This window comes from Neolamprologus brichardi, chromosome 11 (genome assembly GCF_056152115.1).
Source record: "Neolamprologus brichardi isolate AB-2024 chromosome 11, ASM5615211v1, whole genome shotgun sequence".
Classification (NCBI taxonomy): Eukaryota; Metazoa; Chordata; class Actinopteri; order Cichliformes; family Cichlidae; genus Neolamprologus; species Neolamprologus brichardi.
Window position 1 is genome coordinate 18,082,663 of NC_142114.1, and position 27,693 is coordinate 18,110,355.

The 27,693-nt window shown below is 40.1% G+C and overlaps 3 protein-coding genes across 4 annotated transcripts; 2 read left to right on the plus strand and 1 right to left on the minus strand.

The window, feature by feature from the left end:
• Positions 1–1,458: 1,458 nt before the first annotated feature.
• tnfrsf1a (tumor necrosis factor receptor superfamily, member 1a) lies at positions 1,459–7,479 on the plus strand. Of its 2 annotated transcripts, none has more exons than XM_006802880.3 (10): positions 1,459–1,611; positions 2,804–3,005; positions 3,100–3,214; positions 3,323–3,448; positions 3,576–3,725; positions 3,819–3,897; positions 4,634–4,677; positions 4,892–5,079; positions 5,167–5,284; positions 5,391–7,479. In XM_006802880.3, exons 2-10 carry the CDS (start codon positions 2,937–2,939, stop codon positions 5,678–5,680), a joined length of 1,179 nt encoding a protein of 392 aa, XP_006802943.2. In that variant the 5' UTR covers positions 1,459–1,611; positions 2,804–2,936; the 3' UTR covers positions 5,681–7,479. The 2 variants fall into 2 exon arrangements, with proteins under 2 accessions (XP_006802943.2, XP_006802944.2); XM_006802881.3 differs by having other exon boundaries at positions 5,170–5,284.
• Positions 7,480–8,082: 603 nt separating this feature from the next.
• On the plus strand, positions 8,083–25,084 carry plekhg6 (pleckstrin homology and RhoGEF domain containing G6). Its single transcript, XM_035913035.2, has 15 exons — positions 8,083–8,116; positions 11,819–12,023; positions 12,553–12,681; positions 12,968–13,105; positions 13,521–13,616; positions 13,723–13,773; positions 14,053–14,202; positions 16,033–16,143; positions 18,127–18,276; positions 18,400–18,534; positions 19,060–19,179; positions 19,291–19,423; positions 19,520–19,635; positions 21,085–22,538; positions 24,490–25,084. Exons 1-15 carry the CDS (start codon positions 8,097–8,099, stop codon positions 24,665–24,667), a joined length of 3,186 nt encoding a protein of 1,061 aa, XP_035768928.2. The 5' UTR covers positions 8,083–8,096; the 3' UTR covers positions 24,668–25,084.
• Positions 25,085–25,328: 244 nt separating this feature from the next.
• On the minus strand, positions 25,329–27,693 carry lag3 (lymphocyte activating 3). The gene is made up of 8 exons (XM_006802879.3): positions 27,633–27,693; positions 27,414–27,543; positions 27,029–27,237; positions 26,590–26,844; positions 26,190–26,498; positions 25,855–26,103; positions 25,623–25,744; positions 25,329–25,503 (listed from the first exon to the last, which is right to left on the minus strand). Exons 1-8 carry the CDS (start codon positions 27,691–27,693, stop codon positions 25,408–25,410), a joined length of 1,431 nt encoding a protein of 476 aa, XP_006802942.3. The 3' UTR covers positions 25,329–25,407.

The window sequence follows — 27,693 nt, forward strand, 5'->3', positions numbered from 1 at the left end:
AACTACACACACACACACCTCCCTATACATACACACATGGAAAAAAATAACAGTGAACACAAACACAAACTATAAAAAGGTCCACAACTGCTTAGGGGTCCCTCAGAACGTTTTTTAACGTTTCAACGTTGTCTTTAATTAAAGAGTAGTTAATAAGCAACCCCGTTTACAAAAAGCAGCTGGCACACCTTAATAATGTAAACAACATGACCTGCAGAGAGGTCAGTTAAGCATCCATAGCAGATGGCAGCACCTGCCTGCAATGATGGTACTTGTGACACAAATGTGAAAGCTACATACATGATATGTAGTAATGTCCCCTCCTTTTCATCACTGTGCTGGCTTTTAAATTCCTCTTTAGCCCCTGGGAGGCAATCTTTTACCTTTTCATTCATTAGATCACAGCTGTCCACTTAGCCTCATCTAACGTGAGCTCAGGCCCCAAAACGCTTCTGGATCTTGTTTGGTTATGTTTTTTATCTTGGTCCGTCCTTTGGGAGGTTTACGGGCTTGCCCAGCTGTGAGCAGACGCACAGAAAGACCCAGAACCCGTTTGAGACGTACATAAATACTGAGCCACCTACACGTTATCATTACAGCAGTTTGGCCACGCCATTAACTGTGCAGTTATTGAGTCAGCGGAGCGTTGGCGACTTTTCTGCACAATGTGGCTCAGCACTCTGTAACTTCACTTGGTCTCGACTTCATAGATAATTTCAGTGATTCCTTCCTTCCTAAAAGATTAAGGGGTGTTGTTCAATATTTTGATTTATATACGATGCCCTCCCCCCAATGACGAAGTGGAAATCGTTGCTGGAGAGAAGACTGTCTGGAATATCCTGCTTAGTCTGCTGCCACTACGATGGAGGACTGATGGGTGGATGCCAGATTTAAGCACTCACACTGGTGCGTGGACGTGCAGCGGCTTGCAGTCCTTGCCCCTTGTACACAGAGGTTTTCTGAATATGAAAACCTACAATGCAATACTAGTATGAACTACTAGCCCACGCAGTCTTTTTCACCGAGGTGAACCCCTCCCTGTATTTGGGAAAGACTAAATCACCCTCTCACCGATATACTCTTTTTATCCGGTCAAGCTACTGGCCTATCGATGTTTAACTCTATGTTTTAGGTTGTGGATTGTTCCCTTAGATATCTGTGTATATATAGTCTAAAGTATAATTTAATATCTTTTTTTAATGTAGAAATTTCCAATTCATTTTTTAAAAAAGCTGCAAATGATCGTAGCCTAGTGTGCTTTTATTTACAGATAGCTCCACATCCCAAGTGTTTTATGATTCTTGTTATTGTCCTTATTGGACTGAAGTTGACTCGTCTGCTGGTTTAACGGCTTTCCTACAGGTTTGTTGTGTTTTTGAACCTCAGGTGCAGTTTTGCCAGTTTGCCCGTGAAACTAATTCCTGTGAAACGTGCGCGTCACAGCATTTCCCGTTTGAGACCGCCTCTCCTCTTCAGAGACTGGGCAGCAGCAGTTCTGTCGCGTTGCTTTCTCTAAAATATATATATGTGTACTTCAGTAACGTAAATGCCGATTTCCACGCAAGGAGCTGAAGTTAAGAAATATTCCTCGGAGTGACGGTGGTTGTCCAGGTAAGTGACGGTTAAATATCTAAGCAGTGTGTCTGTGGGAAGGAGCGATTCATATCAGACTGTGGTGGGCGTTTGTGTGGTGGGTAGTTAAATCGAAACCAGTGACAAGAAAAAAGTTAAATGACAAGTGCAGATTAAGTTCCCAAACACGTCAGTGTTATCTGTAAATACGTAAAAAATAAGACACGTCGAGTTTTTGTGCGCTTAAAAACACTCGAAAAGGCAAAATTTGCTCTAATCTCAGCCTTTGACCGCGACAGGGAAGCGAAGAGGGAAGCTGCCCAAACAAGTGGCGCAGATATGCGACCTTCGTTTACTGAGCACAAAATCAATCTCTCTGTGAATTATTTCTTTAGGGATCACACTGTCTTCACAGTAGTCACACCCAAACTCGTTCTCTTTAAGGTGTTTCAATCCATTGAATTAAGGGCTTGTTAACGGGACAAGATGCATAATGTGCAGTATTATGTGTAGGATTGTATAAAGCACCGCTCTGCTAATAGTCAGCTTTAATAAAAATCCAGGCGAAAACATTTGCAGCCTCAGCCCCCGCACGCGTTACATATCCGTAATATGTGGCGTTACATTTGTGAGATAAATGAGGTAAATTATTACCTGTTCAGCGGCTTGCAGACAGTTTCGTTTCATCTCCTCACCATGCTGGGAAAACCACTTCTGATAATTCAGCCTCTACCACACATATCATTTCATCTAATCTATTTAAAATTTCTGTCCAATGCAAGTCTATGGACACAATGTGAACCCGGGGTTCACTTTGTTTCACTTCTGGTAATTTAAATGTAAAAAATACATTTTAATAATGCTCCACATCTCTATGCAAACTCCTTCTATGTTATCAGGAGTTGAGCAACCAAACTTGGCAAGTCTGGGGGGTTCTTATCTGTCATCAGATGTTATGATGTTATTTTGTTGCCTAGCATTCACCTACCAACTGGATTAAATAGCACATTTTTAGCATTTATGCATCCATAACACCTGATAAAAGCACAGTATGTCTTAATGTTATGACACAATACTGTAGCATATGAGTAGTTCTAATGTGCACAAGCAAACGTGGTAGCGGCTGACGCGATTAGAGCTTTAAAATGCATTCTGCTCTCTGCCAAAATCCTGCTTTATGATTTTTGTACTGTGCCTATTCCTAAAATCCTTTTTGTTAATTACCATTCAGCTGACCAGAGAACAGACCACAATCCTACACAGCAGCCAAGGGGCCAGTGCGAGGATTGGGGGCTGATGGAGTGCAGCAGCTATGCTATGCAACTACACTTCCTCAAATTAGTGGACTTTGGGTCATTTTGATTATGGAGGCCCTTCGGCACAGAGGACAGAGGACTAAAAAAGCCTCTTTTGGCACCTTACTTTGCCTGACGGTGAGAACACCTTAAAGGTCACTGCATGAAGAAATGAGAAATTCCCTTGTTGGGGACTTCTCTTTGGATATTCATTGTAAATTCTTTGTTTTAGTGCATGTTCATCACCACTTTGGCATCGTTACCAGAGTCACAGGAAGTTAATAAGAACTGTAAACCTGACGAGTTTCACACTGAAGATGGAATATGTTGCAACAAATGCAGTCCAGGTACTGTATGAGCCACTGCATGTCATATATATCCACAGTGACAAGCAAATCATCTGAGACATCATCAAGCTAACTTTTTGTTTTTACGCGTAATCTTCCTGTTTTCAGGTTTTAAGCTTCAAGAAAAATGTCATGGTCCCAAAGAGAGATCAACCTGCACACAGTGTCCGGAAGGACAGTACTTAGAATTTATGAACTACTCCCCCAACTGCCTAAGTTGCAGAACCTGCAAAGGTAGAGCAACTTTATCCTTTCCTGACTCAGTCTAACATGTTAGATTTAGAAGTATATCTTCAGCTTCAGGTTTGTCTTACTCGATTTTCTTTTGTGTGTGTTTGTGTGTGTGCGTTCCTTTCTGCAGGATTAATGATCCAGGTATTGCCATGTTTAAATAACCAGAACACTAAGTGTCGATGTAAAGATGGATATTACAAGATTAGAATTGACAGCGAAACCTTTGATTGTCGCAGATGTAAAACGTGCAAAGCCGATGAAGTGGAAATGCAGATATGTAAGCCTTAACTTATTCCAGTACCCATCCAGTCATAGCCCATAATGCATTTCTTCATGTGAGTCTAAATAGAAACAATCTTGTTGTTCACAGGTACACCAGATAATAACACTGTGTGCAGATGTAAGGACAATTACTACAAAGACAACGGCAAGTGCAAACTGTGCGAGAGGTGAGCATACGACTGTTGTATGTGAGCTTTGTGTGTGCGCGCATTGTTCCTATTTCACTGTTTGGGATTGTTTGTTTAAATGTTAACGGGGAAGTGTGTTTGTAGAATTGAAACTCTCAGCACATTTCGCAGCGTGTTCAGTCTTTCCATTTGTTGGCAACAGAGAAGTTATGACACATGAAAACCTGAGATGTGAACAGTCACTGAACAAGTTCTCATTTGTTAAACACACGGTCTGTCTGTCCCACTCAGGGAGGAAGTAAATGTTTATAAGTCTTAGAAACACTCAAGTCAAGTCAATGTAGACAGATGTCTTATGTGGATGTCTTATACTTAAAAAAAAAAAATAGAATTATGAATGTAAAAATCATGTCAACCCACATTTTGTGTTAGTTAATAATTTAGCATGTGAATAAGTACAGTGGTATTTATCATGGGAAAAAACCTGAGAGCCCAGGGGAACTTACTGCCTGTACTTTCAACAATCCCGAGCTACATTCTTTCTAACAAATAAATGTAGCAATTAGTAGTGATTGTGACAGCTGAATAAGTGTTAATTCAACACTAATTAGTTGCTTAATGGTAACTTTGAAACAGTACTGAAAGTGTGAAAATGAAATTGCTTGAATTCATATGATGATGTAAAAAAGGCATCTTGGCCGTCATGTGAATCGTTTCCTCTTTAAGATGCTACTTCCTCGTCCGTGTTATGAAACGTGTTCTCTCTTCTCCACAGTTGCTCTCCTCAGTGCAACCACTTGTGTTCAAAACCCACAATAGGTGAGCACCAACCAGGCCCTCTTTCTCACAAAAGCGTGAGCAAATAGAATAATCATAGATGTACTTAAGCATATTAAAATATTATTAATAATTTTGTTGACTAAGACATAATGTATGTTTTTTCAATTCTCAACTCCAGTAAAACTTTACATTTTCTGTACATTTTCTTTTCTTATGTTTTAATATGGGTCTATTTTTTTCTGTAACTTTCTAGCTCCTTCAAAAATAAATACGCCCAATAAACCGGACTCTTCTGTCAATATAATTGCTGGAGCTGGAGCTGGAATATTAGTGTTGATGGTGTTGGTGGTTTTAATGACGTACTTGATCACGAAACGACAAACCAAAAAAAGGCTACTACGGTCCTCCCAGCGATCTGATGCTTCCCAGGACTCTTGTCAGGTACCTTGATTTAACTGCCTGTCGTTACTTTTCTTAGTTCGGTCTACAATATGCAGACAATAAATAGGATCTGCTCTTGTTTTATAGCAGGTCTTGGTGAAGAGTGAGGAACATTTGGAGACCATTGTGACAGAGGTTCCTCAGACTTCTGTGGCCCAAGTGGAGACGTCCAAACTGCCTGACTGTGTCCCGCTGGAAATCAATCGTGAGTGTATAGCTCCTCATCAGAGGTCCAGTGTGCAAGCTTCAGCAAAAAGTGCTCAGTTGTATCGCTTTTGCTCAATACCCCTATTCATTTCTCCCCCCAACAGTCTCTGAGCTGATCTATGCTGTCCTGGATCTGGTACCTGTGCTGCAGGTGAAGCAGCTCGTGCGTTGTCTTGGTGTGACTGATACAGAGATTGAACAAGCAGAGATGGATTACCGATCCTGCCGGGAGGCTCACTACCAGATGCTGCGGGTGTGGGCCTTACGTTCAGGTGGAGGTGAACGAGGTGGAATGCTGCACAGGCCACTGTTCAATGAATTATTAGAAAAACTAAGAAATATGCACCTGGGGAAAGCAGCTGAGGAACTGGAGACAAAATATGACATTCAGTAACTCTGTAAAACGTGCCAAGAGGAACAAAATGCTTATGAGCCCAAGTATTGCTGGCTTTAAGGACTCAATCATGGATGCCAAACTGGCCTGGTGCTACAACAAAAGCAGCAGCTTTATTTCACAGTACACATATGAGACTGAAGACTTTGGGTCCTTCTTTGACAATCACACAGCGAGATGACAGGAAGAAACAACTAAGAGCAAATGAACAAACGGCTGAAAGAGTCACAGAAAACGTTTGCATTCAGATCATTTTCAAAGAGCTTTTTACAATGAGTAGTTTTTTACATTTTGAAAACCAGGATTATTTCTTTATTGCTGAGCAATATCTGAGAAGACTGATGCTACTCTCTTCACATTATATATAATCCTACAGCTATTTTGTACCTTTAAACCAAGCCAAGCTATACTCCCCAAAGCAAACTATATTTCCCAAAGACGCACACATTCATTAACATGACCAGTGTTAAAGGCTAGTTGTTCCTCTGGCTCTAGAATGACGGTCCTACGCTGCACCGTTAGAGAAGTCCCAAGTTGGGTGTTGAGACAGTTTTGTGACCAAAAGTAGCCTTAGAAACAAATCTGACAACTTAAAAAAAAAAACCCAAAATGAGCAATGTAAGTGTAGCATGAGACAATGTGATGGTGCAATTGTAGAAATGCCAAAGCAGACAAATAGATTTTGAGGTAAAACATGCAAAAAGAAATGTTTGAGATTCCAAAAGAAGAAGGTCTAGTTGAGTCATGCCAGGTAAATGTTGGCACGTACGATGGGGTCTCCGAGAAGCGGAGCTTTTTCCTGCTGAAATCTTGCAGTCTGAATGCACCTTAACCAATGTGTTATTTCTTTATTATCACTATGACAAGTCTCTTAAAATGTTTGATGCATTTTGTACCGTATGCATTTCTATGTAGTTTTATTAACTTTTAGGGAAGTCAAATGTATCTACTTTACTAGTGTGTATGATTTAAGCTACCTATTCTTTTATATTGTAAATAGTTGCAGTTAAAAAAATAGTTACAAGTTAAACTTATTATTGCAAAACATGTATTTCTTTCTAGAGGGAAGTGGTGTATTTAATCCCGGTACCGTTGAGTTAACAGGTAATGTTTTAATAGGACAGTGGTTCACAAACATTCTGTGGCATGCTTCAACTTAAAAATCAATTTATCCACCCCCCCACCCCCACCTCCTTTCCCTTGCAAGAGCTTGTGCATGGTTTCTATCAGTCATTAACATCGATGAGGAAGGAACTTAAAAAAAAAAGAGGGACAGAGATCCTAGTTGAATTTCAGTCATATGAAGGTCAGCACAGTAATACTGGCAAGCTTTTTACCCCTTGATTGTGCATGTTCTTCCTCTGGTGCTGCACCCACACAGGGAGGTCCACCCTGCAGTTGAGGACCACTGAAATTGTATTGGAAACTTTGTGGTTCCTACTTACAGCAGGGCTGACCGCTGCCACATTCAATGACTTTTCACAGCCCCATAAGCTTTCATTGAAACCCTATCATGCAAGCATTATTCATACTGCTATAGAAAAGAGGACACACCTGTTCCCAGTGTCTCTCAGCTGAGCGACTTTTATAATACAGTTGTTTCACCGTGCAGATTCACATAGCAATCAGTAACACTTGAATTGAAAAGTGTAGTTTCACATGGTTTTATACTTAAAACAAAAATATTTACCGACTGGATGATAATTGTCAATCAATGTTGCGCATCAATCAAATGTAAAACTCAAGTTTTAATAAATGTGTCATGTCTCTTTCTCTGTGTGTCTGAGTTACATGTGTGAAAAATGTAATTGTGCATATTTCACTGCAGGCACACTGCCAGTCTGCATTCCAACGTGAGGCTTTAATCATTAACACAAAATGTTATCTTTCTTTCTGTGGCTTTAAATGGAAGGACGTTTTGCTTTTAACCTAACCTGATAGTTTTATAAAAATTCTATTTCCTTAGCTACATTCCTTTGCCTAGACCTCTTCCCCATAACTCCCTGTGCATTCAATATAAAACACAAAGTACCCACACCACTGAATCTCATCTCTGTATCCCTTATTGGTTTCTCATATAATGAATAGCTGAACGAACACACACACACTCTGCTGCTGTTTTTAAACTTTCCTGGTTGTTCGGGGTGATCAATAATCCTGATTGACAAGAAACAACAAAACAGATCACCTTCAAAGAAGCAAGGCACCACCCCCGCTTCACTAAGCACCTTAACTGCGACACATTAACCAACCCTCAGCGCTGATTTGTTGACTGCAGAATCCAGTCGTTCCTGTCAGGCCAGTTGCAGAAGGGAAGGGGTGCAGATGAAAAGAGTAGGGAGGGAGGGACAAGCAAGCTAGAAAGAAAGGAGGTGGAGAAAGCTAACAGAAACCAAAGATGACTCTGTGAAACAAAATGGATTCAGCCAAGTCCAGGTAAACTTTATGATTTTATCTGTTAAAACAGCTGTTGGTTAAAGGGTAGACACTGCTTTGAAGGAACAGTTTGTTTTATGTGTTGACCACAGCAAGGCCCCGACACGTCAGAGCTCATGTGTAGATTCACGGACTCTGATTTGATTTGTTGGCTTGCTGAAGTTATAAAATTACCAGCAGGCTTGTCTTTATTGACTAATCATCATGTTTTAAAGACGATCCAGTGCTGTAATTCCAATATACTTATAATTCACTAATCACTGAGTTACAGTAGGATATAGGCAGTGATTGTAAACAAGTATGACATGGTGATGAAAGCACCTGAGTCAGTGCGCTGATGTTTGACAGTAGAGTGACAGCAGATGCGTGCGGTGTACTGAATCTGTTTGCTTGTGTGAGAATCTTTGCTTTTACAATACTTTCTAAGACTGTCCAAATGAGAGTAGAAATCCTGGTAAAAGTGTTAATGTAAAACACATCTGAAGCTTTAATCCTGCCAGTCAATGACACCGCAGGCTACAGCTGTAAATGGTGCAGTGGGGAGGGGGGAGCCTTAAGCTACTGCAGGAAATGTTACAAGGTAGAAATAATGACAGACAAGTCCAGGTGTGACACCCTGACCCGCACAGCTGTGTAACGAGACCTGGAGTCATTAAAAACTGCTGGTGTCCTGTTTTAATCAGTGCGATCAGGAGTCTGTTCAGACGGCTCACAGCTGGTATTCGCCATGTCACTCTGATCCTTTAAAGTCAGAATGTGGGTCAGTATTAGAGCATCACTCACTTCAAACAGGAGCTCACGTGTATTTGACTGGTTTTGTCATCTGGTCTTTTTGTGACTTTCCTGCTTATTTAATCTTTTTTATTGGAAGTAAATACGTTTGTTATTAAATCTGCCATGTATCTTAATAATAATAATAATGATAATAAATTTTATTTATGAGCGCCTTTCAAGTCACCCAAGGACACTTTACCATAGGATAAAACACTTAGTAAAACAATGGCAGAATAAGAACTATAAAACAAAAGCACAAGATAAAATGAACAAACAGTGGATTCACAGTGAATATGCAGATTTGAACAGATGAGTTTTGAGTTGACTGTGGAAGACTGTGGACAAGAATGGACGTAGACTGGGTGGAAAGAGAAGGAAGCAATCTGTTAATGTTATGTAGATGGAAGTAGGCAGAACGGGTGAGATTATTGATGTGAGATTTATAGGAAAGTGAACTGTCTAGGATGACACCAAGGCTCTTAACCTGAGGAGAAGGGAAAACTGTGGAGTTATCGATGGTGAGTGAGAAATGGTTCGCCTTCAAAAGGTTGGATTTGGTGCCAATAAGGAGGATCTCAGTTTTATCCTCATTGAGCTTTAGAAAATTAGAGGCAAACCAGGATTTTAACTCGGATAGACTCTGAAAGGGAGGAAGGTGGGAGGGAGGAATCAGGTCTGCAAGAGAGATATAACTGGGTGTCATCAGCAAAACAGTGAAACTGAAGATCAAATTTGCAGAAAATGGTACCTAGAGGGAGGATGTATATTATGAAGAGAAGAGAGCCTAAAACTGAGCCTTGAGGTACACCAGAGGTGACAGGGAATAGACGAGAGCGAAATTATCTTAGTTGAATAAACTGGGAACGGTCGAGGAGATATGATTGAAACCAGGCGAGGGGTGTGTCAGAGATGCTGAGAGAGGAAAGTCTGCTTAGAAGTACAGAGTGAGAAATGGTGTCGAAGGCTGAACTCAGATCTAAAAGGACGAGAATGGTGAGAAGACCAGAGTCAGCTCCGATTAGAAGATTGTTGATGACTTTAAGTAAAGCAGTTTCTGTACTGTGACAGACAGCGAAAACCAGATTGAAAACTCTCATAGATATTATTATTATTATTATTATTATTATTATTATTATTATTAACCAGGTGTAAATGAAGTTGAGCTGCAACTACTTTTTCGAGTATCTTAGAAATGAAGGGTAAATTGGAAATCGGACGGAGGTTGTTAAAGTTGTTAGGATCTAAAGAAGGTTTTTTCAGTATAGGAATGACTAGAGCAGTCTTGAATAAGGAGGGAACGATACCGGTGGTGAGAGAAGAGTGAATGATAGCAGAGATGAGTGGGAGTAAAGAAGAGAGGCAGGATTTCACAAGCCCCGTGGGCATGGGGTCAAGATGACATGTGGCAGGCTTTGATTTACATATAAATCAGGAAGATGAAAAGTGGAAAACGGCTCAAAAAGGAGAAAAGGTTCTGGAGAGGGCGTAGACACAACATTTGATCTGAGTTGCTGGTGGATGTTATTGATTTTCGTAGTCCAGAACAGCATCAAGGAGTTGCAGGTTTCAGAGGAATAGAAGTGCAGTGGTAAAACGTTGGGAGGTTGAATTAGTTTGTTGAGAACTGACAACAGAGTCCTTGCATTACCCTCATAAGAACTGATAATACCAGAGTAGAAGCTTTGTTTGGCCTTGCTGATGGAGTCTTTATACTGAAGTACGTGATATTTATAGATTTCTGAATCAACAGTTAAACCAGATTTCTTATATTTACGCTCTAGCTGCCGAGCTTTGGCCTTCAGAGCTCGGAGGTCAGAGGTAAACCAGGGAGCAGAGCGAGCGAAGGAAACAGAGTGGGTTTTTACAGGAGCCAGAGAATCAAGGACAGTGCGTAGACAATTATTATAATATAACAACAAATCATCAGGAGTAGAATAGAAGTCCGGAATCTGAACATTGTCCAAACTGGTAGTGAGAATGTCCATATCAATGTTCTTGATGTTGCGGAACGAGATGAGACGGGTTGGCTTGGTAGAAGAGCAGCAGAGAGTGAGGTTAAATGAAAGGAGGAAGTGGTCAGTTATGGGGATTTCAGTAGCAGAAAGATTCGAGGGAGTAAGACCAGAACAGCAGACCAAGTCCAGGGTGTGTCCTTTAGAGTGAGTGGGAAAGTCGATAAATTGCTTAAATTCAGAGCCTTCGAGACAGGAGGAAAAGTCTCTGGTGAGCAGAAGGTCATTATTGTCCATGTGAACGTTGAAATCTCCCACCAAGATCACATTTGGGGAGAGAGATGAAAGATGGGTTACTGAGGAAGACAGGGTTAGGTTTGGGGGGTGGGGGGTATACAGTAGCTATGATGGTGGGAATGGGTCCAGGCAGCTCACATGCAAGGACCTCTAGAGAACTAAAGGTATCAACATTAACTGGCAGGACTTTCAAGTGCTGGCGAAAAAAGATCACGAGACCACCCCCACGACCTGAGCAGCGGGGTTTAGAAAAGTAAACAAACCCCAGAGGAGTAGATTCATTTAGCTAAGAAAAGTCATCAGGTTGTTGCCAGGTTTCAGTTAAGCAGAAAAAGTCAAACTTACAGTCAGATAGGAGGTCTTGGGTGAGAGGTCCCTTACTTATCAATGAACAAATGTTTAGAAGACCGAAGTTGAGTGGAGTTGCTTCACTTTTGTCTCTATAAACTCAGTGAACAGTGAACTTAAATTAAAATAAGCAGATCAATACATGCACAATCAAAGAGTCATCTTTTTTTTTGTTTTCCAAGTCGTTCAGAAAGTCTGTAAAGATTTTTTTACACTAAATCAGAAAGAATTGAGGCAAAAATGGAGGGACACTGTGTGCTTTGTTTTCTTTTTGAAGAAGTCATCACACATTTTGTAACGGCACTGAGTAACTCTGTGTGCTCCTCTTTAGCCTTATCCCAAACGCACAGCATGTAAACAACGGAGGGGGGAGTGAATCACCAATGGAAGAAACGGTGCTGCAGACTGTGGATGGAGAGAGGCAGAGGGAGACGGAAACCAGAGAGCTTGATGTCGTTGACGGGAAAGCTGAAGACCTAAACATCCACCACAAGAGGGCAGCAGACAAACACAAGTACAGCACAATCGGCTATCAGGCAAGTGGAGTGGGACAGAATTGTAAGGATGGGGCAAGCCTACTGTTCTGGCACCAGTGGGGGAAATTAAGTAGATTTACTTGAGTACTTTAATTAAGGTAATTTTCTTGTATATGTTTATAGCCTGAAACCCATTATTCCTTTTTTGTTTTGCAGCTTATTGACTTATTCTGGACAACTTAGTATTTAAAACTAGTTGAAGTATTTTTCATACATTATACTGATTTTTATAGAGATCAACACTTTATGCAACTTAAATATTAAAAATATGACATTATGAAAATTATAAATTGGCACTTGAAGTACTCTTACTTTGACTATTTAAATATTTCATTGATAAAAATCCCAGTACTTTCACTAAGATGTCAAAAACCTTGACTTGTAAAATACTTCTTCTGTACCGAAGTACCGTGCATTAAGTTTAGATTCAGTTCTAGGTGTGTTACACTGTTTCAGTTCATTTATTTTCATTGCAATCCTCTCTTGTGCATACATGCTCACATGTCCCGCTGCATTTTTGTGCTTCCAGAGGCGAACGAAGCAAAAGGTCGTGGATGACTTTGCAACTCTGAGTAAAGGAACTTCTGCAGGAGCCAAACCCAGAACTGCACTCAAACAAGTCCTGTTCAGCCAGGGAGTGTCTGACAAAGCGTCTGAGGTATTGTGCTGTGCTCATCAAACTACATGCTGGTTTTCTAAGGAACAGATACAGACTTGCTGTAAAGGCAACCGCCCACTCAAACGCCCAAATTTACAGCAGCAGTGCAGTTCATTCTGTTCCACTGTCATACTTTTAGATGTAACCTGTGGCCAAAACTAACATCTATTTCTATTAAGGAAGGACTGATTCAGTAGAGCGTCATATTTTCCCCTCATTTCCCTGCCTGATTATTTTCTTCTTCTTTGTTATTTATTCATTCTCATGGTTTATAACAACTTCCCAGGAGCGAAGTCAACTGGATGGGTTGAAGCAAGTCCTGGAGGCCTTCTCTCTGTCAGAGGATCTCAGGTGGAGATGGAACGAGGAAAGTCAGGGAACCACGCTGGAGACGAGCTGGACAGATATAGTGCAGTCTCATTCAGTACGGGCCCTATCGTTATATGCATATATTTCTTTTTCTTACTGCCAACAAATCAAATTAAAAGAACAAAACAGATCAATTCATTGGCCAAGGCCTGACATCCTGTAGTTTATTCTTATGTGGTCTAAATGCGCTGAAGTCCACAAATTGTTTATTTCAATAAACCATACTATTGTACATGCTTCTTATGCACTGCCTTTTTAGGAAATAAAAGCACATTTTTCTGGCAGGAACAATTGAGCTTGTGTCCTGTGTGAACTGTTGGCTGTGGGGGGGCAAACAGTAATAGAGGAACTGATACTCTGTTGGTCTTATTCTGGCTGTGGGACTCGTTGATGACAATAATCATTACACAATATGGACATTTGACATTCTTTCTGATGACCCTGACATTTCTTCTGCTTCCTCTTTTCAGACAATGTCAAAAATGCAGAGACACCAGCAGGAGGCGCTGTGGGAGTTTGTCTATACTGAACTCACCTTCATCAACAAGCTGCTTATTATAAAAGACGTAAGATGTCACTCTCTAGCTGCTTACAGTCAGTTACATTAAAGTTTCAGAGCGCAAAAGGGAGTTTCAACAGGATGTATAACAAAGCTGTGTCTGCCTCCCACAGTTGGTTATTGCGGCTCTTGTCCAATTGCACCAAAAAGGATTTCTCCAGGAGGTCAGTGTGCAAAGCATGCATTATCATTTAAATACTAAAAACACAACAGTTTGCTGCACAGTCACTTCACCTGCAGGACTTTTTTTCCGCTGTTCTGCTTACCACTGACATAGATTGATTAACAACGAGAACATCCGCTTAAGATGAGGCAAAATACAACTCGAGTGCAAGTGGAACATGTAGCACAACAACACATTTCCACTGAGAAGTCGGAAAATATAGCAAAGCAGGGGAGTTAAACACATGTTTTTATTTTTGTCGCACTTCCTGTTTTAAAAGGTGACCCCCGAGCAGCTTTTCTCCAACCTCCCCTCCATCCTCGAAGAACATCAGCAGTTCTGGCAGGAGGTGGTTTATCCGATGTTACAGGAAGCGCGAAAAACGGGCAATCCCTTTGACCCCATGAGGTTAGACCCTGGATGCCTCCAGGTAAGTTCCCCTGCCCCTGCCCCCCACTGTCTGAATGATACTGTACGTGCAGACAGTTTATATTACCGGTCAGTTATAGAGTCTCCCCCCTTCATTTGCACCTCTTACATCATGCTTTACCTCTATGTGGGTACAGGTTTTGTTTCCATATGAGTTTGCTTTTCTGCACGTTGTTTTGGAACAAAACATCCACCAGATGTATGACATATAAGTACATTTACTCACGTACAATGAAGTAATACATAAAAGTAGTCTTGCATGTGGAAACACTTGGGATATGTTTATATATTCTGCCATTTTTCTAGACCTACTTGTGTAAATTTATGTGCATATTGTTTTAGGACAAAGACACAGGTTTTGTGGTTTTCCCTCTGTACACCATCACAGTGGATTTTAAATGAAGCAGTTAAGATGCAATTGAAGAGCAGACTCTGAGCTTTAATTTATGGGTTTTGCAAAAACTTTGCATAAACTCTTTGGGGCATTACAGACATTTGTATACAAAGTCCTCCATTTTTACAAACTTGTAAAAATGCACACCTGACTGATGGACAGTTTTATGGCCAGCTGATATCTGTTGGCTTGTTCTTTCATGGCAAATGAACCAGACACAATTTTTGAAGTGCTGGGTTTTTGTTTTAAAGCTTTTCAAAGTAATTTTAAATATAAGGCCCAAAGTTGACAGTGCAAGTGAGGGAGGCTGTCATTCGGCTGAAAACCCCACACAAACTTATCAGAGAGACAGTACAAACAGTAGACCGGAAAGACCACAGAAGAAAATGGCAAAGTGCATGATGACAGAATTATTTCCACAGTTAAGACAACAACTAACTGAGTCAAGGACATAGTATGAGGGTGGGGAGTTTGTAAAGTGGGTGGGGGGGTAAGTGAAGTGGGTAAGGGGGGATATCATTATAAAGATCTACGCCTTCTTGAACAGTAAACAGGTTTATAACCAGATGCAAACCGCTGGTTACGTGCAAGAACAGGAAGGACAAATTAGACTGCTCCAGAAAGCATCGAAAGTCAAAGAGGTGTCGATGCAAGTGAGGGAGGTCATCACTGGACTGAAAAAGAAAAGAAAAGCAAGACAGATAAATAAACCAATAATTAAAGAAGGTACAGTCTTAAAAATAAAGACTATGTGAACCAGCTCAGCTCAACTAACTAATAACTAAAGTGCATGATGACAAGGTTATTATCTTATAATGCTCATTTTTATATTATTACTGTATATTATTATTAGTGACTTACTACAGCAAGGTGCAAACCGCTGGGTATACTGAAGAACAAGGTAGCCAGATTAAACAGTACTTAGCATTCATCCATATGTTGTAAAATTGATCAGACTGCAAAAGGATGAGGACTAAAAAAAGCAACCCGAGGGTTTCTCAAAGCAAAGAAATGCGATATTCTGAAATGGTCAAGTCAGTCACCAGGTCTCAACCTGAAACAGCAGCTTTTACAGTTACTGTAGATAAAACTGAGCATGGCGGCACTAAAGGATTTTCAACCAAGTATCCAAGTCTGCACTTCAATCACATGTTTATTATTTGATTAATAATTCACAGCGGTCGTGTACAGAGGCAAAACTGCAAAGAAATTGTGTCTTTGTCCAACAAACTATGGGCCTAACTGTTCCTGCAACAGGGAAATTTGAAGCTCTTCATGTGCGTCGTAATGGAGCAAAGTGAAGTATCAAAGGGTTAAAAAGGCATATTTAACTAGATGGCGGCGTTAAAGCTAGTGCTAACCTCTGCATCGTTAATAATAATGCTAAACATACTGATGTGACTTTATGGGGACTTATCCTTTTCTTTTTTCCCCCAGTTTCATAAACGCTTCTCTTCCTATCATGAATACTGCTGGAAGGAGGAAGACAATCTTGAATTCTCGCGCAGGCAGATGGAGAACAACCTACATTTCTCCACTTACGTCCAGGTACAGTGAAGCAGCAGTAACATCCATATACAGCCTGTGCATGCATTCTATACATCTGAAGATCAAAGAATTGCTCTCCCACACTAACCCAGTTATTATTTCAATGTAATTCATTTTAATGACTGACTAAAAGTTCAGTTGCTATTGGTTGTGTTTTGTGGTTTGTAATGTTTTCATAAGCTTGTGGGCGACTTCTTAGAGCTGCTTCCTGACCGGCACCAACGTCTTCTCCAAATGATTCAGCCTTAACAGCGGTGTGAAAGATATCTAGTTCACAAAGATTTGTGCAGAAGATTTATGGGAAAAGAGGCTGCAAGAAGAGCGTGACCTACAACACCTCTTACATATTTGGCTAACAGGCAAAAGATCCTCACTTTGTCCCTGAGAGAAGAAGCGAAATCCTTGTGGGGATGGTCACGTCTGGTGTCGAAAAAAATCAGAATCATCACAAACATCGCTGTGACGAGTCAGAAAGTACCTTTAGATGAACATAATCATATTTAAACTAAAACCAGTTCTATATTTGTAGATATTTCCAGCAGAGTCAGCTAGTGCTACCTTGTGTTTAACAGTTAAAGCCTTCCTTTACCAAGAACTGGCGCTTACTGGGCAATGAGGGTGTGGCTGTTAAAACAAAAATAACTCATTTAAGGTTTTTTTCTTTTTCCAGTTATAGTTTCATTCAGAAGGTTTTAGAGGTGGTTCTGTTATCAGTCACAGAGTCTTCTGGCAGTTCATTGATAAAATTATAGAGAAATCAAAGACTTCTGTGAATTGTCTTCACCTTCTTGTTTAATCACTGTGAAGTCGATGATTTTATCAAATATATAATTTGTGCATTCGTTAGATAAAGACAGTTTTTTTTTTCAATTCTGTCTCTCCACATCACCACAGTGGGTTTTTAATCAAACAATCAATATGTGATTGAAGTGACTTTCTTTGAATCTGCTCCTTCCATCGGTTACTCATGTGTGTACTCATCGGTACAGCAGGACTTGCTGTAATTCAAAGGGACATCATTAAATGCTGTTTCCCTGAGATGCTCTGCCAGGCCTTCAGTGAAGCAAAATTCAGTTGCTGCTGTTTGTGGTTTTCTTTTTTCCGCCTTCAGTTTTATCTTTAGTAACTGAAAAGCTGCTCTGTTTGATGTGACTGACTTGACCATTGCAGAACGTGTCGTGTCTTTGCCTTGAGAAACTCTTGGACTGCTTTTGCAGTTTGCTTCGGGTCACTATCCATTTGCACTGTGAAGCCCTGCCCGATCGGTTTTGTAGCATTCGGATAAGTCTGATATATGTAGTATATGTAGTTTTATGGAAAAATCTAATCTGTCCTTCCTGCTCTTGAGCGTACCCAGTGGTTTGCGCATTGTTGTAAACCTGCTATATTTGCACTCATGGAGGCGTCTGTTGATTGTAGATGTTGATAATGATGTTGTTGTTGTAGATGATAGATGTAGATGTTGTAGATGTTGATAATGATGCACCCACCTCCTTGACAATGTTTATGACCTGATTAGTTGCTGTGTTGTTGTTGGTCTTGTTTGACTTAAACGTGGAAATAATTCTGTCACAATGTCTTGTGCGACATCTGTTTCACTTTCCCTGACATCTCTTTGGGCCTCGTATTCAAAATTACTGGGAACTTTGAATCACTTGCAGATATTATGACTGCTTCATTGTCAAGAAATAACAAACAGACCATGAAAGTGTTTGTCACTTTGTCTAGATGCGTAAAGAAAGTTTTTCTAAATTGCTGAATAATTAATTTTTTTTCTTGAACCCACTGAATTGAAGTTGAATGCCTGCTGTTTAGTCACGCTGTTGTGGTGTACAGAGGCAAAACTACACAAATTGTGCATTATTCCAATGAGTCTTGAACTTAACTGGATAGTTTTAAGAAACCTGGTTGTCAGGCTATCAGTTTTATTTTAAAAGCATCAAGTTGAGTTCATATTCTTGTGGGTTTTTTTGTCCTCTCCAGTGGGTAGAGAATCATCCTCAGGGCAATCGGATGCGTCTTGGAGACATGCAGGCCAAACCCCATCAGAGGATCACAAAGTATCCCCTGCTGCTCAAAGCTGTGCTCAAACACACTCAGGACCCTCATGTGGAGCACACACTCAGAGGCATGGTGAGGATTAGATACCTTTAAATAAAATCCTTTTAAATTCACCACAGAATGTTTTTCCCTTTATAGATGCAATATGCGAGTCATTGCATCACACTGGCCTCCTTTGTCTGTTCCCCTGTACAGTTGTTCAGTGTAAAGAAATTTTTGGAAGGTATCAATGACTACCTGCGACTAAAAGATGAGCAACACGCACTCAACATCTCTGCTCAGAGGTTTGATGGGTATGAGGTGGATGGACTAAATGAGGAAATTGACAGGGTAAAACACATCTTTGTCATCATTTTGTCACTTTTTTCTGTTCTTTGGAGTTATTTTGTAGCCTATGGATTGACCTTTCAACAAAGAATAAAGAGACTTACTTCATTCTTAAGCCCAGAGGACATTCTGTGTTGAAAGTGTACTTTTGTTTTACTGCAGTCTACACAGTGCATTATACATAAAAAGTGCATTGATGTTTGTGTGGCTTGAAATCTGGAGAAGAGAAAAAGTTTAATTCAAAGATGCGAGAGCTTAGATGTCACATCTGTGTTTACTTTGTTTTGTGGATGTAAAGCACGAAGTGCTGTAATGACTAGGTTCTGTGGGCACTGAGTTTATTGTTGTGGTTTTCTAAATGGTGGGATTCACACAAGAGTGGGTTACATATTGGTGAGATGCAGCAGGTCAGTGTTGAGTTTATAATCACTAGTGCGTGTAATGTAGTGAACAGGAAACTCAAAAAGATATTACCTCTATTCTTTTGAAATGCTACTGATATTTACATGGAGTTGATTTCATTGACAGCATGTCCGAGAGATCTGCAAGTTTGACCTAACGTGCCCCATCAAAGGTGTAGGTTCTGAAGTTGTACGCAAGCTGCTGCGTGAGGAGAGCTTGAAGGTTCGAGGCAGGAAAGACAGTAAAGTGAGCAAAAACTGTGCACTTACTTATTATGATTTTAATTTGCGTTCCTCAAAACTACTACAAATTACTTTGTATTTATTATTTTTTTCCCCTTTTCTTGGTATGATGTAGCTGGAGTTGGTGGCTCTGCTTTTCTCAGATGTGCTTCTACTCACCAAAGTCCAGAAGAAAACAGAGCGGCTGAAGGTGGTTCGACCTCCTCTGGCCCTCGACAGGATGTACTGCATACCACTGAAAGATGGCTGTGTGTAGCACTTTCTTTTAGACTAGAGTCGAGACACTTGGATGCAGCTTAATTATTATAAAAAGAACAATCTAACTGTCTGTCTGCTTCTCTCAGATTCATTTCTCCTTGTGGAGGTAGGTGAGCTTCAGAGCGCTATGAATGTCATCATACTTGTCGCCAGCACCTCAGAGAATTGCTCCATATGGGTGTCCACCATCCACCAAGCGAAGGTAACAGAAAATAAAATAAAATATTAGAAATTTTGAAATCTTTGTAGTCTGGCTTAAACTTTATCTGTAAGAGCACCATACCCTTTGCTATGAGAATGACAGTGTCAGGTTTTGGTTTAGACCCCACGTAGTTGACAGAACTTTAAAAGTATCTTCTTATTGCAGTCATTCAGTGTTACAGTGTTGCTATTTTAACACTGATATAAATAAGACACAAGCTCAGTGACCTATTTTCAGTCATGACTCTGGATAGTCATGTTTTGGAATCTTTTTTTAAATTCCTCCAGAAAAATATTTAATTCTGCCAGATTTCCTGAATTGAGAGCAACTCCATCCCTGGCCTTGTTAGCAGAGAAACCCATATCATTTTTGGACACTACTCAGGCAGCCAGCTGTTTAAGGAAAACTAAACATGTCACTACTGGTCCAATTGGGGAGGGGACCAGAACAGCTCAGCTGCTGTACACTGAGGATAAATGGAAGGTTGGATTAAAGTTACTTTGGTGTTACCTGTTATAGCAGAAAGCTGCAAGAATGCATGCCTACTTTTTACTGTCCTGCTTTGCATAATTTTCCATCTTCTCAGTGGAAATGTATCATTGTGCACTTGAGTTATGTTTTGTCTCAGCTTAAGCGGATGTTCTTGTTGTTAGCCAGTCTATGTCAGTGGTATGTAGAGCAGTGGAAAAAGGCCGGCATGTGAAGTGACTGTGCAGCACATTGTTGTGTTTTTAGTGCCTTCTAATATATTTTGAACTAAATCTCAGTTATCAGACTATCTGCAAAGTTGGCTCCAAAAATTAAAAATATGCATGTATATAACAAAATTATTTTTTCAGTTTCAGTTCAGAGTCCGATCCTGAACCTCCTGAATTTGGCTCTGGCTGAAATTTGTGTTGATGTGATATTTTCACTGATATATCCACGGATATTTTCATTTTTGTTGCACAACTTGTCATATTTGGTCTATCTAGTTTTTTGATTAAAAAAAAAAAATCATTTTAAGTCCTGCAAAAGACTTTACAAGACTGCCTGATTTTTTTGTACTGCCCCAAACGGGGAGATTTGTCCCAAACTGCAGATCCTGGTTAAATTTTATCTTGAGAAAGTTCAGTAAAAGAAATTAAGAATTTAAAATAGGCTTTGATCTTCAAAGGTGCCTTTTCAGTACCCGTCCACAATTCAATCCAGTTTCATAAAACATCTAAAACATAGTATTGACATAGTATTGCTAGTAGAACTTGGGGTACTTCATGTAAAAATGAATGGCAGATAGAATCTGTGGGCTGCATTTGCAAACCATTTATTAATTTCATGTCGTAGCTCCTTCGTGTGACGGCAGTACTTTCAACTTTTTGGTGGAAATGTGTGGAACCAGTAGATGGTAAATGGGTGTTTTTATGTGTGAACCAGTTGAGTCACATTTTTTTTCTTTGGATGATTTGTTAGGAAACACTGAGGCAGTTGAGAGAGGCAGAGCACAACAGACAGGAGACAGAGACAAACCAGCAAAATGAAAACCCAGAAGCAATGACAGACGATGTGGAGACAGAAGAACAACCTGTTGCACAGCCAGGAATGGAGACCTCAATGGACGAATCCACTGATGATACTTTTATCTCTAACTCGATAAATGGGTTGGCAGAGCCAGAACCGTATCAATCTCCAGATGAGATGACCACTAATAAAACTGAGTTACCTTTCTGGTGCACAGAGCCCAATAACACTGAGGACAAAATCGGGAGCAGGAGGCGTTCACCAGCTTTCAGGGGACATGAATGGATAGAATTGGGAGTGAGGCATGATCAAAGTGGAACCCAGGGGGAGGATGAAGACAGAATTGTTGAATCTCAGATTACAGAGGAGCAGAGCATGACTTTGAGACAGTCTTTCCCTCCTCAGGATTCTCTCACAAGTGCTGCACTGCCATTTAAACATAACACTGTAAGAACATACAGATTTTTACCAGGTGAACTCCCAGATGTTGACTACCCAACAAATGAAGATGACACTTTACAATCTAATTATCAACCGATAATAATGAAGGGACCTGAGTTTTTAAGACAGCAAGAAATATTAACAAGAAAAGACTCAGATTCCCTCTCCGTGAACCAGGACACAGGGAGAAATTCCAGTGGCAGTCTGTTTGGAGACACTAAGACACCTCAACAGGCGTGGGTCTCCAGAAATATAAAGTCAACTGGGATACAACGGAGGAGACCAGTAAGCACAAATCCAGTCACTTTTCGCACATCTAAGGAGTTTTTTCAGAGTTTGGAACAAACTGGGGCTGCTTCAAACAACTACTTTTCCTCTAATTTTGGCTCAGACTACAACCCAAAGCTGAAAAGAAACTCTCTTCCTACCTACATGCCCTACCAATCTAATCCACAGCAGACACTCAAACTGGGCACCCTAAAGTCAAACCCAGACACGTTTTGGAACGATAGAGTCTTTTCTGATCCCCAAGCCTTCTCTGAATCTGAGCTGCCTGACAGGGAGTTTGAAAACAAAAAGCCCAAAATAAAAACCCACAGAAGTTCTTCTGTTTCCAACATGAAACCAAAAGGAAAAGCCAGATTTCGCCCCATTAGCTTACACACGTCACCCCAAGCAGACGATGAACATTCCTCACGACTGGAGGGCCTTTTAGAAAGAGCAAAAGACAGAGACAGGGGGAGAGGAGGATTTAAAAAAGACAGAAATTTAAAAACAACAAATCTGAGGTCAAGAGACCGTTCTCCTTCTCCCTCATTTTCTGCCACATCTTCGCCGTCACGCAGTGATGGAGACAGAGACACAGACTTGGAGGAAGTGGAAGTAGCAAGACCCAAGGCCCTCAGCGTGAGTCAAGGATGGAAGGAGCAGCTGGTAGATGGAGATGAAGATGAGCAGGTGAACAGGTCAGTATATGGCAGTGATAAGTTCCCTTTGTTTTCATTCTTATTCACGTTTTATTTAAAAGGGACCTTTTATCCTTCTCCTTATTTTCTGTCATTTATCTAATCCCCGCAAATGAAAAGCTCAGGCTTTTGTTTTGCTCTAAATGTTCGTTTCAACCTACGAATGACGTCAAAGAGGGGCCATATCCCTAATATGGTCTTCTCAGGCACACTGCAGTGACTGTAAGAGCATGCACCCCACCCACCTGCTGTTCAGAAAACTTTTATTTTTTAGAGGCGTTAATGAGAAGAAAGCTGGCTTATTTCAGCCTGAGGCTGCAACAAGGCCCAGTACAAGATAAATAAGGCCTATTTTGAACTGTGAATCATGCAAAGCTACTCTAGTAGAGTCCGAGAATAAACACAGAGCTGTAAACGAGCACTACCAGGACTACTTAACATTTAAAAACAAGTGATTACTGCCAGGCAAGTGATTTTCATCCTCTAAGAATAAAGACATAAGGAATACATGTAAAACAACAGCCCTGAACATTTACTGTCACACACAGACAACAATCAGAGAAAACATGCACCTATCATATCAACTCAAAAGATTTACACATTACATATTTTATCTTTAGATCGTTATGGGTATAAAAGCTTTCCTCAGAATAGCTGAGTTATCAAGATGAAACAGAGCAAATTGAGCCTTAAAAGCCACAGTTTTCCATAACGTTCAAAGAAGATTTGTTACATTAAAATTTCCATTGACATTTGAAGTCACTTGTGGTATTACAGTATTTGTATCTTCATAATGCCTTGCATTGCTGCTGATTTCTGCTGCATACTGCACTTACCACAGTAAAGACCACAGTGGGGTCGGGTGGGATGCTTTCTCTCATGTGCCCCACATACTGACAGACTGAGTTGAAGCAAATAGTTTACGCTGTAGTGCAGATCAGACATTTAACTAAAAAAACTCACTGACTTAAAATAGTGGACAGAGTTAGCACGCATCACTTTTAAATATATCTTTAAGCCCATCAAGCTTCTAATCTTTAAATGAGTTTTCAGTGAGGTGTAGGCTGGTAACAAATAGACCGTTCTGTTACAGTGGAAACTTTACTGTCTCTAACCTCAATGTGCCATAAGCACGCTTAGGTTTTGATTAACATAATGAATAATAATGAAGCATTTTTTTTTTCTCACAAAACACTGAGAAAAAAAAACATTTTTCTTGTTTTAAAGTTAGTTTTTTATGCCGGAGTCAGCAGCACTCCTAAAATATTTTTTATTTACTTTTTTCTAAATTTAAATTTTGTTCTTTTGGTTAGTAAAAAGTATGTATAATTCCTCAATTATTGTTGGAACATTTATTCTAATTTAGTGCAATATTGAAAACTGTATACATAATCCTTATACATTATACATTATAACAGGTATTATGTAACATATAATATCTATATAATATGTATTGATATATCATTCTACAAGCTATAGAAAAGATATAAGTACTGAAGTATAGAGTTACTTTTACTGTGTTTTTGTTTTTACTACTTTGAACCTCTTCTTCACTACGCCGTTAATTAAAATAGCCTCCTCTACATCAGTTTAGTAACATTAGTTGCAACTCTTCAGAGTCAAATTAGTAATATAAAATGTAATTTTAATCTTTTTATAGACTCACTTAACACTTTAAGCCTGTGTTTACACGCTTTACACTCGGAGTGATGTGCACCTTAATGCATCAATAAATATGTTGTACTAAAAGCAACATAATGGTAAACCTGGACATTCTGCATGTTTATCTTTAATGTTGTCACTGAAAGCACATTGCTTTATATATATGTGCTTATTAAAAATGCATCATCCAACTTGAGGTAGACTAAAAGCTCTTTAAGAGGTCACCTGATTGTGACCCGGTAAATGTTGAAAGAATGATGACCTTTGACCTTCTGTTTCCCCCTTTCAGTGTGTTTGCAGAAGGTGTAAATGTGGATTGGCCCGGCTGGTGCTTTGATGACGAAGAAGTTAATGATCATTTACGTCCTTCCACAAATGGTTTTCTGGAGGAAATCAACCAATCTTTGGCCTTGTGTGGTATCAGCGAACTGTCGGAGCAAGAAGATGGCAAGTGCAGCCAGGTGTAGCGCGGAAACGGCATTGCAGCTGTAGCCACAGAGTGGTTTCAGCACTAAACTGCCAGCCAGCTAGCTGAGGTCAGTCGCAGTGGGTTGGCTAAAAATTTAGTCTGTGAATCTTAATTTCAGAGCGATGAATTGACAAGGATGGTAGACTTGATTGAAGCAACCTAAGGAGGGAAAGGAGATTTACAAAAGATACTTCTTTGCACAAATATTTTATTTGTAGCACATCGGTCCTTACTGTCTGAATTTTGGACCATTAATTATTCTGAAGTGAATGTAAAATAGCGATAAATAGTAGTCAGTGTTTGGTTTATAGAGCTAGTGTTTGATGTAAATACTGAAACTTGTTTTCTAAGTTGCTGTGTATTTTATTTATATGAGCACCAATAGTTCTCTGCCACTGACCAACAATAATTCGACTGTGCATACGTGTAATAAACAAAAATAGATTTATTTCTGTTAAATGCTCTTTATTTGTCAAGCAGTTTGTTCTCAGTTTGTCATTTAAAAGCAAATGTAAATCGTCACACATACAACAGTTTAAAACATGCACAGCTGAAACACAGGATATAGTGCATTTCATTTTTGTTTGAATGAAACAGCATTGCTACAGTATCTGCTCTGAAAATATTTACAAAATCTGTGTAAACAAGAGTCTCTCAACATATTGCAGGCGGCAAGAGATTTTGCTTCAGTTTAGTGCTCTAAAATTCTTCCAGCGAGGCCTCGAATTTTATGTGTCCTTAGATTTTCTCCCGGTTCCTTTCTCTCTCCTCCCGCTCGTTGGAGATGGTATGAACAATGGTCTCCAGGGCGGGATACTGAAAGATCCTTTTCCTCTGTGGGGAAGAGATGTACAGCGTTATTTGAGGTAATCCCTACAGATATAATCTGTGAATGCACGCTTTCATATTTATTCTATGCGCTTTTTCAAAATTACGAATTTTGTTATTTTTACCCTTTGGCGGTTCTTGTACATCTGAGCCACAATGAGGAGCAGAACAATGAGGAGAAAGCTGAGGCCGAACACTGTGGCGGTGTTATTTGATGCGCTTGAGGATTTCTGTCCGCTCAGACCACCTGCAAAAATATAAAAAAAACATTTAAAAAAAAGGTTTTAATGTTCTTTATAGTTAATATTTATTTTTCAGCACAGCAGAAGTAGAAAAACACCAAAAATTAGAACTTACTCATCAGATGAGTATTGTATGTCACATTCCCCAAAAGGCCATCTTGCCCATAGAAACTACATGTCCATTCGCCCCAGCTCTCCTCTGACCCGTCGGTAATGATTATATCCTTCCTGTTCTGGATGGACCCAACAATCGCGGTGCCATTTTCATCGTAGGTCACATGAGCCCACTCGTATTTGGTGACCTCGCTTGCATCGCTCAGCTGGCAGGTCAGCGTCGTTGAGTATTTTTGCTTTAAGCGGACGACTGAGAAAAGAAACAAGAGAAATAATTTTATATCAAAAATACAAGTGCATTGAATTTTCCCTCAAACTGAAAGATCACAAACTTACTTTTAGCAACAACGAGCTGCAAAGTCCGAGTCAGCCTTTGCTGTTCTGCATTCCCACTACATCTGTACTTTCCTTCGTCCTCGTATGTGACCTCATTAATACGGATAGACCTATCCCAGCGGAGCCGATCAGGTGAGGACGAAGCCAAAGAAAGCAGTTGGAGATCGCGGGTGGATGGAGACACAGGATTGATTTTCTCCCAGCCTGCGCTCAAAGTTCTTAAACCAGAGGAAAACACACAGGGGAGAGTGACCGGAGACCCCACAGTAGCGTAAACCTTGGCGTTATCTTTGGGTGGTTGGATGATTCCTGTGCAGGAAAGAAAGAAAGAAAATTGTTAAGAGCACAAAATACTTTATTCAACAGCTTCATAAATCAGTTGTCCAGCTTAATATTTCACCTTTCACATCCAGAGCTGCTGAAGCTTGGCCCTTTTCTCCTTTGTACGTCATGACGCAGGTCCAGGTTCCGCTCTCTTTCTCGGTGACTCTTAAAACCCTTGAAACTTTGTCGCCATGCAGGCCGGTTTTAGCCTGAGGCAAATATGGGTTGTTGTTTAACATCCACTCCACAGAGACTCCATGACGCCAAGGTTTCAAAGCACAAGACAGTTGAGTGTTGGTCCCAGAGAGGGGAGCCGGTGGAGAAAAGGACACTGTAAATAAAGAAAGTGAGATTTCTGTCAATTTACAGTAAATACTACATACTACAGATGCTTAATATTTATTTTATTGGTCAAACTTTTATATCACAAATAAATATTACTTTTTTATATGGTAAAATGCTCTGTGGTCTTTTGTAATTAGTGAGTGTAGGCGTGCTCGATTAGTGCTTCTTACCTTTAATAAGTCTGAGCATGACCTGCTTTTCAATCACTTGGTTTCTAAGGTCCACTTTACAGGAATAAAGTCCAACATCTTCCTCTGTCACGCTGTTTATCTGAATGCTGAATGTGCCACTTTCAAGCTGTGGGTGGGGGCACTGCACACGTTGGGACCATCGAGAGCCGCGGTATTCCAGACCATTCCGTTCCTTCCTCCAAATAGTGCTGTACATGAAGGGGAATCACAACAATCCAGAGTCATCAGCATATAGATACAAGTCTTTCATTAGTGAATGAGGAAGGAGTTTGTTGTTGTTTAAGGGGTTAGAGCTGGTTAATCTGCATATGAAAAGTGAAAGAGAATAGCAAAAATGTAAAAAAAAAAAGAAGTTTCATCTTACCCTTTCTCCTTATGACTCCAGACAATCGCAGGTTGACTGCTGATCAGTATTGCAGGGTATTTACAGGGTAATACAACATCCGAGCCTTCTGCAGCAAATACTTCACTGTGCATCTCCTCACATCTGGCTCCTGTGTGAAGAAAAACATGAAATTAACTTCAAATTTTTCAAAAATTACATTTTAGCGCAGATTTGCTTTTGAGTTGATCGCACAGTTACCTGTTATAAGAATGGAAACCATCCCAAAGATAAAAAAATCCAACAAGTTTGTTTTGTTCAT

What these genes read in the sequence shown, in the direction of transcription:
- tnfrsf1a (XM_006802880.3), top strand. Translation starts at nt 2,937, where the DNA reads ATGGAGGCCCTTCGGCACAGAGGACAGAGGACTAAAAAAGCCTCTTTT. An exon ending in TTGCAACAAATGCAGTCCAG is followed by an intron (nt 3,215 to 3,322) that starts GTACTGTATGAG and finishes TCCTGTTTTCAG; the next exon opens with GTTTTAAGCTTCAAGAAAAA. An exon ending in CTTCCCAGGACTCTTGTCAG is followed by an intron (nt 5,080 to 5,166) that starts GTACCTTGATTT and finishes CTTGTTTTATAG; the next exon opens with CAGGTCTTGGTGAAGAGTGA.
- plekhg6 (XM_035913035.2), top strand. Translation starts at nt 8,097, where the DNA reads ATGGATTCAGCCAAGTCCAG. An exon ending in AGCTGCTTATTATAAAAGAC is followed by an intron (nt 13,617 to 13,722) that starts GTAAGATGTCAC and finishes TGCCTCCCACAG; the next exon opens with TTGGTTATTGCGGCTCTTGT. An exon ending in AGCACACACTCAGAGGCATG is followed by an intron (nt 18,277 to 18,399) that starts GTGAGGATTAGA and finishes TCCCCTGTACAG; the next exon opens with TTGTTCAGTGTAAAGAAATT.
- lag3 (XM_006802879.3), bottom strand. Translation starts at nt 27,693, where the DNA reads ATGAACAAAACAAACTTGTTGGATTTTTTTATCTTTGGGATGGTTTCC. An exon ending in TGGAGTCATAAGGAGAAAGG is followed by an intron (nt 27,238 to 27,413) that starts GTAAGATGAAAC and finishes CTTCATGTACAG; the next exon opens with CACTATTTGGAGGAAGGAAC. An exon ending in CATGCTCAGACTTATTAAAG is followed by an intron (nt 26,845 to 27,028) that starts GTAAGAAGCACT and finishes CTTTATTTACAG; the next exon opens with TGTCCTTTTCTCCACCGGCT.